The sequence below is a fragment of the Malaclemys terrapin genome, chromosome 11 (assembly GCF_027887155.1).
Source record: "Malaclemys terrapin pileata isolate rMalTer1 chromosome 11, rMalTer1.hap1, whole genome shotgun sequence".
Classification (NCBI taxonomy): domain Eukaryota; kingdom Metazoa; phylum Chordata; order Testudines; family Emydidae; genus Malaclemys; species Malaclemys terrapin.
The window spans coordinates 36369884-36382348 of NC_071515.1; the positions used below are offsets into that span (position 1 = coordinate 36369884).

Consider the following 12465-nt stretch of genomic DNA (forward strand, 5'->3'; position numbering starts at 1 on the left):
GCTGTACCCGAGCGTCCAGAAGATCTGGAGGTAAAAGCAGTTACCAAGGATTCTGTTACATTGACTTGGAACCCACCTAAATATAATGGAGGTTCCGACATAACCATGTATGTCCTAGAAAGCCGTCTCATTGGAAAAGAGAAATTCCACAGAGTTACAAAGGAGAAAATGCTTGATCGGAAATACACTGTTGAAGGACTAAAAGAAGGTGACACTTATGAATATCGTGTGAGTGCTTGCAATATTGTGGGACAAGGAAAACCATCTTTCTGCACAAAACCAATCACATGCAAGGATGAAATTGGTATGGGTCTACTTTCCATAATTCAGTTTGAAAACAAACAAGTACGTTTTTGGGTATATAATTTTTTTATTAATATTGCTACTTATCTTTTTTTCCCAATGATATCTTTTAGCTCCTCCAACACTTGAACTTGATTGTAGAGACAAGCTAATTGTTCGGGTTGGTGAAGCTTTCAGCCTTACTGGACATTACTCAGGGAAGCCTGCGCCAAAGGTGACTTGGTTAAAGGATGAAATTACAGTTAAAGAAGATAAGCGCACAAAGATTCAGACCACTCCAACAACCCTTTGCTTGGGGATATTAAAATCTATCCGAGAAGATTCAGGCAAATATTGTGTGATCATAGAGAACAGCTCCGGATCAAGAAAAGGCCTTTGTCAAGTCAGTGTTGTTGGTAAGTGTAACTGAGCCATAATAATGTTTTGCTTTTAATAATAATTAGAACTGATCAAATAGAAGAAAGCTTGAATATTAAAGTGAGTGATTTATAGAAATATTGTGAATTCACTCCTCTATTATTTGTGATATGTTATTCATTGATTTTGAGTATTCAGTTAACTGCTGGTTTAAGTTTATTTACAATGAATAATTTGAAACACTCCAATAATAATATTTTGTACTATTTTAGCAAATTTCAATGCAAGATGATAAAGCACTTTGTAAGCATTAATTAATTAAGCCCAATAAGATAGGTATTAGTCTCCTTTTACAGATGGGTAAACTAAAGGAAAGTGATTTGTTCAATATCACATAGTGATAGAACAGCAGAGCCAAGAATAGAACGTTGGTGTCCTGATTCCCAGTTCTTTGTTATAGCCATTAGGCCACACCTTTCATTCCAAGTTACATTTACAGTAGAGTAATGACACTGTTCAATCTGTGTATTGTTGGATTTTTCTGTTCATTGTTTCTTTTAACAGATCGCCCTCAGCCTCCAGTAGGTCCAGTTATTTTTGATGAAGTTCATAAAGATCATATGATCGTCTCCTGGAAACCTCCACTAGATGATGGTGGCAGTGAAATTACAAATTATATTATTGAGAAGAAAGATGCACACAGGGATCTCTGGATGCCAGTAACATCTGCCAGTGTCAAGACAACATGCAAAATTCCTAAACTGCTTGAGGGAAAAGAGTATGTTGTACGAATTTATGCTGAAAATCTTTATGGCATAAGTGATCCTCTAGTATCTGATGAAATGAAGGCCAAGGATCGTTTCAGTATGTTATTTATTCGCTACTTTATTTTAATAATTTAACCATCAGAAAGCTTGTTATACTATAAATTCATTTAAAAATATTATTTCTTCAGGTGTTCCTGCTGCGCCAGAGCAACCCATCATTAAAGATGTTACCAAAAATTCTGCCTTAGTAATTTGGAACAGACCACATGATGGAGGCAAGCCAATAACTACTTATATTTTGGAAAAGAAGGAAACAATGTCTAATCGATGGGCCAGAGTCACCAAAGATCCGATTTTCCCAGAAACTCAGTTCAGGGTACCTGATCTCCTTGAAGGCTGTGAATATGAATTCCGTGTATCAGCAGCAAATGAAATTGGTGTTGGTGATCCTAGCCCACCATCAAAGCCAGTCTTCGCTAAAGATCCAATTGGTAAAGTATAAAACAAAATCCATTCATATTCTGTGTGTTCCTGAAAATATTTTTCAGATAGGTTTTAATGGTTTCTGATTTTTTTAACAGTCAAACCAAGTCCACCTATTAACCCTGAAGCAGTGGATAAAACTAAAAACTCAGTTGATTTGTCTTGGCAACCACCACGTCATGATGGCAAAGGCAAGATCATTGGCTATCTTGTTGAGTATCAGAAAGTTGGAGATGAAGATTGGAAGAAGGCCAATCTTACAGCAGACTCCTGCCCTGAAACAAAATACAAGGTCACTGGTCTTACTGAGGGTTTGACCTATAAGTTCAGAGTCATGGCAGTCAATGCAGCAGGTGAATCAGAACCAGCTTATGTTCCTGATCCAATAGAAGTAAAGGACAGGCTTGGTAAGTGAAATAAACTCAGATAAGTTTATGAATAAAAGATATTGTCAAAATGTGCTTGTTTACTAAAACTGAAATCTTTCTCCCAGAACCTCCAGAGCTGATACTTGATGCTAATATGGCACGGGAGCAACACATAAAAGCTGGAAATACACTAAGACTTAGTGCTGTAATTAAAGGAATTCCATTCCCAAAAGTGTCATGGAAGAAAGAAGGACAAGAGGTTTCACCCAAAGCAGATATTGAGGTTACAGGAGTTGGCAGTAAGCTGGAAATTCGTAACACTGTCCATGAAGATGGTGGAATCTACTCTTTGACTGTTGAGAATCCAGTTGGTTCAAAGACTGTTTCAGTAAAAGTCATTGTACTAGGTATTTATTTTTTGTCTTTGTTTATACTGTATGCTTTTTATTATTTTATTGGAAATCAAAGAAATTGGATATCCAGAGAACAAATGAATAATTTCAATGCAGAAATAATCAATAATAAAGCAACATAATATAAGAGCTTTATGAGAAAAGGACTGTAAATGACAAGCAGTACTTTTAGTAAAAACTTCTTTCTATTGAAATGTGCTAAATTTTGTAAAATTAGTTTTGTTTATTAAATAAATATTCTGTACTTTTAAAAAAAATAGATAAACCCGGCCCACCTAGAAATCTGCAAGTAAGTGAAGTTAGAAAAGATTCTTGCTATCTCACTTGGAAGGAACCAGAGGACAATGGTGGGTCTGTCATTACCAACTATGTGGTGGAAAAGAAAGATGTAGCTGCTGCCCAGTGGGTACCCGTCTCATCATCCTCCAAGAAACACAGTCATCTGGCTAAACATCTTATGGAAGGCACTCAGTATCTCTTCCGTGTTGCTGCTGAGAACCAGTATGGGCGAGGTCCATATGTTGACTGTCTCAAGCCAATCAAGGCTATGGACCCACTATGTAAGTATTTTTCATTGATGACTTTTGTTTTGTTTTGAGTCTTTTTTGATCTTTGATTAACTGATCTTGTTAGTACAAATACAATATAGAGTATGTGTGTTGGTGGGGCGTAGGTTGTTCACCCTATTAAACTTCTTGTTTTTTGCTTTTAAAAGATCCTCCAGGGCCACCAAAGAATCTGCACCATGTAGATGTTGACAAAACAGAAGTTTCCCTTGTTTGGAATAGGCCAGATCGTGATGGTGGTGCTGAAATCAATGGATATTTGGTGGAGTATCAAGAAGAAGGTGCAGAGGAATGGATTAAGTTCAAGACTGTACCCATGCTAGAGTGTGTTGTTACTGGTCTACAGCAAGGAAAGACTTACAAATTCCGTGTGAAAGCACAGAATATCGTGGGTCTTAGTCTTCCAGATACAACTATACCAATAGAGTGTCAAGAAAAACTAGGTACTTTCTTAATTTGTATGATTTTTTTCATTTCTTACTTTTAGTGTTCCCTATGAAAAAATCATATTGTAATTTCTATATTTTTTCTAATTTCAGTATCTCCATATGTGGAACTAGATGTGAAGTTAATTGAAGGTCTTGTTGTTAAAGCTGGTAGCACAGTCAGACTTCCTGCAATCATGAGAGGTGTACCTGTGCCCACTGCAAAATGGGTAACTGATGGAAATGAAATTAAAACAGAAGGCAACTACAAAATTGATACTGACAGTTATTCAACAGTACTTACCATTAAAGACTGTGTAAGAAAAGATACTGGAGAATATCTTCTCACAGTGTCTAATGCAGCTGGCAGCAAAACTGTTGGTCTTCATCTTACTGTTTTGGATGTTCCTGGTCCACCCACTGGTCCCATTAATATTCTTGAAGTCACACCAGAACACATGATTATTTCCTGGCGTCCTCCTAAAGATGATGGTGGAAGCCCTGTGCTGAACTACATTGTTGAGAAGCGAGAATCCAAGAAAGAAGCTTGGGGAGTGGTCTGTTCAGGAATCAATCAAACAAAACTTAAGGTTCCACGTCTACAGAAAGGTTGTGAATATATTTTCCGTGTCCGTGCAGAGAATAAGATAGGCATTGGTGCACCCCTCGATTCAATGCCAACAGTTGCTAAACATATGTTTGATCCACCATCCCCACCTGGTAAACCAGTGGTTTCAGATATTTCAGAAAATGCTGCAACAGTGTCTTGGACCCTACCAAAATCCGATGGTGGAAGTCCAATAACTGGATACATTCTTGAACGTCGGGAAATATCTGGCAAATGGGTACGTGTCAACAAGACACCAGTGCTTCAACTGAAGTTCAGAGCCACCGGTCTCTTTGAGGGCAACACATATGAATTCCGAGTTTTTGCAGAAAACATGGTTGGCATAAGCCCACCATCCCCAGTTTCTGACCCAATAAAAGTTTCTCGCCCTATCAGACCACCTGGACCTCCCATTAATCCAAAACTAAAAGACAAGACCAGAGAAACAGCTGACCTGGTGTGGACAAAGCCTCTCAAAGATGGTGGCAGCCCTATTTTGGGATATGTTGTGGAATGTCAGAAAACTGGAACTACACAGTGGAATAGGATTAATAAAGATGAACTCATTCAACAGTGTGCCTTCAGGGTACCTGGGCTAATTGAAGGAAATGAATATAGATTCCGTATAAAAGCTGCTAACATCGTTGGAGAAGGAGAGCCCAGAGAACTGCCAGAAACTGTTCTTGTAAAGGATATTCTTTCTCCTCCAGAAATAGATCTAGATGTGACCTGTCGTGACTTAATCACCATCAGAGTAGGCCAAACAATCCATATTACTGGTAGAGTAAAAGGCAGACCAGACCCTGACATAACATGGTCTAAGGATGGCAAAGTATTAGTCCAAGACAAGCGTGTTCAGATGGTTCATGAATGCCCTCGTATTGAACTGCAGGTGAAAGAAGCCACAAGAGATGATCATGGCAAATACATCATTTCAGCAAAGAACAGCAGTGGACATGCTCAAGGATTTGCCCTTGTTAATGTACTTGACAGACCTGGACCATGCCAGAACTTGAAGATAAGCTATGTTACAAAAGATTCTTGTATGCTCACTTGGGAAAACCCAGTAGATAACGGCGGGTCAGAAATTACAAATTACATAGTAGAGTATCGTCAGCCAAACCAGAAAGGATGGTCAATTCTCTCTTCTGATGTTACCAAACGATTAATAAAGGCAAATCTCATAGAAAACCATGAATACTTCTTCAGAGTTTGTGCAGAGAACAAAGTAGGGCCAGGCCCTGTCATTGAGACCAAGACTCCTATCCTTGCTATTAATCCTGTTGATAGGCCTGGTCCACCAGAAAACCTTCACATTGCAGAAACAGGAAAAACATTTGTGTATCTGAAATGGAGAAGACCAGATTATGATGGTGGAAGCCCTAATTTATCTTATCATGTTGAAAGAAAACTGAAGGATTCAGATGAATGGGAAAGGGTGCACAAGGGCAGTATTAAGGAAACACACTACATGGTTGATAAATGCGTTGAAAATAAAATATATCAATTCAGAGTTCAGACCAAGAATGAGGGAGGTGAAAGTGACTGGGTGAAGACAAGTGAAGTTGTTGTGAAGGAAGAACTGCAGAAACCAGTCCTTGATCTGAAGTTAAGTGGTGTGCTAACTGTAAAAGCAGGTGACTCCATTAGACTTGAGGCAGGACTTAAAGGCAAGCCCCAACCAGAAGTGGTATGGACAAAGGACAGAGATGCCACAGATTTAACAAAATCTCCAAGAGTCACAATTGAAACAACTTCTAATTCATCTAAATTTGTTCTCACAAAATCTAAGCGTAGTGATGGTGGTAAATATGTGATTACTGCAACTAATGCAGCTGGTAGTTTTGTAGCTTATGCTACCGTTAATGTTTTGGATAAACCTGGTCCTGTAAGAAATTTGAAGATCTCTGACATTTCAAGTGATAGGTGTACTGTCAACTGGGACCCACCTGAAGATGATGGTGGTTGTGAAATACAAAATTACATCTTAGAAAAATGTGAGAGCAAGCGTATGGTTTGGTCTACGTACTCTGCTGCTGTTCTAACAAATCATGCAAATGTGACACGCCTCATAGAAGGCAATGAGTATATCTTCAGGGTTCGTGCAGAGAATAAGATGGGCACTGGCCCTCCAACAGAAACAAAACCAATTATTGCAAAAACAAAGTATGACAGACCTGGCCGTCCTGATCCTCCCGAAGTCACTAAAGTCAGTAAAAATGAGATGACCGTAGTTTGGAACCCACCAGAATATGATGGTGGCAAATCAATTACAGGATATATATTAGAGAAGAAAGAAAAACGAGCATTAAGATGGGTTCCTGTTACTAAGAGTGCAATCCCAGAGAGACGCAAGAAGGTTACAGATCTCATTCCAGGACATGAATACCAATTCCGTGTCAAGGCTGAAAATGAAATTGGTCTTGGAGAACCAAGCTTGCCATCGAGACCGGTAGTGGCAAAAGACCCAATAGGTACTGTAGTGATATATTTTACTGTTATTAAAATAAAACATTAAATTAACAGGTTGCTTAGTTGCTCAGATGTATTCTTATTCCTGGCCTTTATTGTGTCTTTCAGAACCTCCTGGTCCTCCAACTAATCTGAAGGTGGTTGACAGCACAAAGAGTTCCATCACTCTTGGCTGGGGAAAACCAGTCTATGATGGTGGTGCACCAATTATTGGATATGTTGTGGAAATGAGACCACAAGGTGAAAGTACAGATCCTGATGTAGGATGGAAACGATGTAATGTTGCTGCACAAGTTATTCATACAGAATTTACAGTTACCAGCCTGGATGAGAAACAACTATATGAGTTCCGGGTTTGTGCCCAAAACCAGGTTGGCATTGGCCGACCAGCTGAACTGAAGGAAGCCGTATCTCCTAAAGAAATACTTGGTGATTTTTTCTCTCTTATCTATGAATTTATGCATCATTTATTTGCTATATTTAGATTTTATTTCACATTCTGAACTTTTTTTGTTGTTTTTCTTTAATGTTTCTTTCAGAACCTCCTGAGATTGATTTGGATGCAAGCCTAAGAAAATTAGTCACAGTCAGAGCAGGATGTCCCATTAGACTTTTTGGCATTGTTAGAGGGCGACCAGCACCTAAAGTCACCTGGAGGAGAGTTGGTATTGATAATGTGGTCAGAAAAGGACAGGTTGATCTGGTTGACACTATGGCCTTCCTTGTCATCCCCAATTCTACACGTGATGATTCAGGAAAATATTCTTTGACAGTTGTTAACCCAGCTGGAGAAAAGGCTGTATTTGTGAATGTCAGAGTCCTTGGTGAGTCACCATAAACAATTTGTAAACACATCAATTTTATTATTCTTTCATTATTTATTACAGGGATTTTTATGGCTCCTATCACAATATCATTTGAGTATCACTGTACATGGCTAATATTAATTCCCCATGTATAGGAAGTCATTACCAAACTTTCATTGTAAATGGACTGATATATGAATTAATGTTTCTTAATAGATACTCCTGGACCTGTGGCCGAGTTCAGTGTTTCAGATGTCACAAAAATGTCATGTCAGCTTTCATGGGTACCTCCTGAGAATGATGGTGGTAGTCCAGTAACTCACTACATCCTGGAGAAACGTGAGGCTGACAGAAAGACCTGGTCAACAGTCATTGCAGATGTAAAGAAAACTAGTTTCAAAGTAGCTAATCTTGTACCTGGAAATGAATACTTCTTTAGAGTAACTGCTGTCAATGAATATGGTCCAGGTGTTCCAACAGAAGCACCAAAACCAATCTTGGCATCAGATCCACTAAGTAAGTATTTCTTAATGTCGATCTTTTATTCTTGCATCTTTATTTGCTTTAATCTTCAGTAAGCTTCTGATTTTTCATGAATGTGGACATGTCTCAATTCTGTATGGCTTCTAACCACTCAGTGACAGTGGAATAAATATTCCTATGCAGATATGTTTGCTTAATAAAAATTAAAACCCTGAACACTTATCGTAACTCTATATTAATTTAATCACTCTGGTAGTTTCTAATGTGACAGGTTTTCCAAATCAAAAGAATTTCTCTGTTAAATAAAGTCCTTTTTGAATTAATGTAGAAAACAGTCAGAATTCTTAGTAATTCTACCAAAGCATGCCCAGTTAAAGTGGTTATGTTTTAATATATCTGCTTTGTTTTTTCTTAAGGTGAACCTGATCCACCAAGAAAACTTGAAGTTACTGAAATTACAAAGAACAGTGCAACTTTAGGCTGGTTGCCACCACTGCGTGATGGAGGCTCTAAAATTGATGGATATATTATTAGCTACAAAGAAGAACAACAACCTGAGGATCGCTGGACACAATATTCTGTTGTCAAAGATCTAAACATTGTTGTAGTCGGCCTGAAAGAAGGAAAGAAATACCAATTTAGAGTGGTAGCTAGAAATGCTGTAGGAGTAAGTTTGCCAAGAGAAACTGAAGGAATATTTGAAATTAAAGAACAACTCAGTAAGTAACTAATTACTACTATATATACTGTTTAAAATTTATTTTAATAATGAAATGAACAAGGTTTTTGGTTGATGGAGTCCTAGGAAGTCAATTTTTAAATTATCTCTTCTGCACTTCTGTAGAAGATCATACTTTAAGTCACCAGACTCCTGCATCCCAGGACGTCTAACCTGTTTTTAAGAACAAGTTACACAAACATCTGTCGGGGTGGACTAGGTATACATAGTCCTGCCTCAGCATGGAGGGATAGACTAGGTGTTCTCTTGAGGTCCCTTCCAGCTCTAGATTTCTATGATTTTAAGATGGCATCAGGAAAGCAGCATACTCAACCCCCTGGCAGAGAGTGTGTGTCATGTCTCTTCACAGTGACCCTTCTTGATGATTAAGTGTCATCCAGTTACCCTTGGCTAAAAGGATGATAATGGTTTTTAAGTGCTGCTAATGTCCTAGGCACTGTTCAAATATATGAGAAGACAATCTGAACACAGAAACATTCACTTACAATCTAAATCAGAATATAAAGATAGTGTTTACAGTGACAGCTATGGAGCATCTGGTTTCAGGGGTGTTTACATAATTCAAACCTGCGGTTCAAACTATTAAAACATCCCCACTGAATTGAGGCTAAGTATACTACCTATAAAATCCTCAGGGGTCCAGCAGAGATGCAGAGGACACTTTCATGACAAAATAAAATAATTTCTCACAGGAGTTACAAATATTTGTGTTTGTTTGTTTGTCTTTTTTAGTGCCACCTAAGATCCTGATGCCAGATCATGTTAATATTAAAGCTGGGCAGAAACTCAGAATTGAAGCATATGTCTATGGGAAACCTCAGCCAATCTGTAAATGGATGAAAGGAGAACAAGATGTATTTACATCCAGTCGTCTGGCTGTGCATAAAGCAGAAAACTCTTCTGTTCTCATCATTAAGGATGTGACTAGGAAAGACAGTGATTACTACACTCTTACGGCAGAAAACAGCTCGGGTATTGCCACTCAGAGAATCAGAGTGGTAGTCATGGGTAACTTTCATTTTTAACCTAACTTTCTACACAGCTAGATTTAAGATATTTCATGCTCTACTATTTTCTTAAATTTTTTTCCTTACATCTTTATGCAGATGCCCCAGGTCCACCACAGCCTCCATTTGACATTTCTGATATAGATGCTGATGCTTGCACACTTGCATGGCATATGCCTCTCGAAGATGGTGGCAGTAACATAACAAACTATGTGGTTGAAAAGTGTGATGTAAGCCGAGGAGACTGGATAACAGCTGTAGCTTCTGTCACAAAGACAAGCTGCAGAGTTGGAAAACTCACCCCTGGACAAGAGTATATGTTCCGTGTTCGTGCTGAAAATCGTTTTGGCATTTCTGAGCCACTCACATCTGACAAAATGGTTGCAAGGTTCCCATTTGGTATGTCAGTTTTAAATGATGGAATTTCTCTGACTTTAATTCTTCTAACAGTAGAAGAACAGATAATGTAATCCGATTTGTTTTTCCACAGATGTTCCAAGTGAACCCAAAAATGCGCGTGTTACCAAGGTCAACAAGGACTGTATTTTTGTGGCTTGGGACAAACCAGACAGTGATGGAGGCAGTCCGATTACTGGTTACCTCATAGAGCGTAAAGAAAGAAATAGTTTGCTGTGGGTGAAGGCAAATGATACACTTGTGCGTTCTACAGAGTATCCTTGTGCTGGTCTAATTGAAGGTCTCGAGTATACTTTCAGAATTTATGCCCTGAACAAAGCTGGAGCAAGCAAACCTAGCAAGCCAACTGATTTTGTTACGGCAAGAGCCCCAGTTGGTAAGCAAAACATTTAAATGATTTATAACATGTTATTAACATTTATGGTCAATTTATGTTATTTAATTGTACTTACTAATAGTAGTAATACATTTACTTAATACTTAATAGTTGCAACTTTATAATCATCACTTTTCCCATTTCTTTAGATGTTATATATGTAATATGAATACACTGTATCTATATATTGTGCGATCTAGCATTTTTGTGGGTTTTTTAGAGAGATGCGCTATGAATACCATCCACCACTGTAAAAGATTTTTCTGGAATGTACAAATGTTTTGATGAGGGTAAACTTATGATGGTCTTGTTTGTTTTTAGATCCTCCTGGTAAACCTGAAGTTATTGATGTCACTAAGAGTACTGTGTCACTTGTATGGACAAGACCAAAGCATGATGGTGGAAGCAAAATTATTGGCTACTTTGTTGAAGCTTGCAAACTGCCTGGTGATAAGTGGATACGATGCAATTCTACTCCACATCAAATTCCTCAAGAAGAATACACTGCTACTGGTTTGGAAGAAAATGCTCAATATCAATTTAGAGCAATTGCCAAGACAGCAATTAACATTAGCTGGCCTTCTGAACCTTCTGACCCAGTGACCATTCAGGCAGAAAATGGTAAGGAATGTATACTTGAGAAGTATTTGCAAACTCTGATAACGTTCAATCATGCTTTTGTACCTGGTATTTATCTGATATGTTTAATTCTTTTAGGTTGGTTAGCTCTCTTCTTTTTGTTTCTTTTCAGTTCCTCCCAGAATAGAGCTAGATGTATCTATGAAATCACTGCTTACAGTAAAAGCTGGAACTAATGTTTGTCTTGAAGCTAATGTGTATGGCAAACCTATGCCAATAATTACTTGGAAGAAAGAAGGAGAAGTTTTAAAACCAGCTGAAGGCATTAAGATCACCACTAAGAGAAACCTGTCCACTGTGGAGTTGTTCAGCGTTAACAGGAAGCAGACAGGAGACTATACTATTATTGCTGAAAATGCAAGTGGTTCCAGATCAGCAACCATTAAGCTTAAAGTACTTGGTAGGTTAAAGATAATTTATTAGTCCATATTTATGACTTGGAAAATATAGCAAAAGCTAGAAATATAACTATTGATCATTATTTTTTCCAGATAAGCCTGGTCCTCCTGCCTCAGTTAAAATCACCAATATGTGTGCAGATCGTGCAATGCTTTCTTGGGAGCCTCCTCTTGAAGATGGAGGTTCAGAAATTACTAACTATATTGTTGACAAGCGTGAAACAAGCAGACCAAATTGGGCCCAAGTCACTGCCAATGTACCAATTACGAGCTGCAGTGTAGAAAAACTGATAGAAGGACATGAATATCAGTTCCGCATTTGTGCTGAAAACAAATACGGTGTGGGAGATCCCATCTTCACTGAGCCAACAGTTGCTAAAAATCCATACGGTAAGCTTGTTGCTCAGCATGGTTTTGTGATTAATTATTTTTATGCACATTTAAGAATATGAAAATAATTTTCAATAAATCTTTACAGATGTACCGGGGCCTTGCGATCCACCTGTAATTAGTAATATAACAAAGGATTTTATGACTGTTAGCTGGAAGCCACCAGCTGATGATGGTGGGTCCCCTGTGACTGGATATATACTTGAAAAACGTGAAACTAAGACTGTTAACTGGACAAAGGTAAACAGGAAGCCTGTCATAGAAAGAACCGTAAAGGCCACAGGACTCCAAGAAGGAATGGAGTATGAGTACAGAGTGACAGCACTGAATAAGGCTGGACCAGGCAAACCTAGTGGCCCATCTAAGGCAGCATATGCTCGTGATCCTCAGTGTAAGTTAAAAGCATTTATTTTTATTTTCTTCTGAAATGTCCAAATGCTTTTGCTCAG

General features: G+C 38.3%; 1 protein-coding gene across 1 annotated transcript in view; it reads left to right on the forward strand.

Annotated features, from left to right (window-relative positions):
- The window catches only part of TTN (titin), a 310422-nt gene that overhangs the window by 244139 nt on the left and 53818 nt on the right, over window positions 1-12465 (forward strand). Inside the window, exons 275-294 of the mRNA XM_054044429.1 lie at window positions 2-304; window positions 417-698; window positions 1225-1524; window positions 1616-1918; window positions 2009-2317; window positions 2404-2685; window positions 2952-3251; window positions 3407-3700; window positions 3797-6763; window positions 6870-7190; window positions 7301-7585; window positions 7784-8083; window positions 8467-8769; window positions 9522-9797; window positions 9896-10195; window positions 10287-10589; window positions 10911-11210; window positions 11341-11628; window positions 11720-12016; window positions 12105-12407. Of these exons, the coding sequence (XP_053900404.1) occupies window positions 2-304; window positions 417-698; window positions 1225-1524; window positions 1616-1918; window positions 2009-2317; window positions 2404-2685; window positions 2952-3251; window positions 3407-3700; window positions 3797-6763; window positions 6870-7190; window positions 7301-7585; window positions 7784-8083; window positions 8467-8769; window positions 9522-9797; window positions 9896-10195; window positions 10287-10589; window positions 10911-11210; window positions 11341-11628; window positions 11720-12016; window positions 12105-12407 (8616 nt within the window). The remainder of the gene's footprint in view (window position 1; window positions 305-416; window positions 699-1224; window positions 1525-1615; window positions 1919-2008; window positions 2318-2403; window positions 2686-2951; window positions 3252-3406; window positions 3701-3796; window positions 6764-6869; window positions 7191-7300; window positions 7586-7783; window positions 8084-8466; window positions 8770-9521; window positions 9798-9895; window positions 10196-10286; window positions 10590-10910; window positions 11211-11340; window positions 11629-11719; window positions 12017-12104; window positions 12408-12465) is intronic.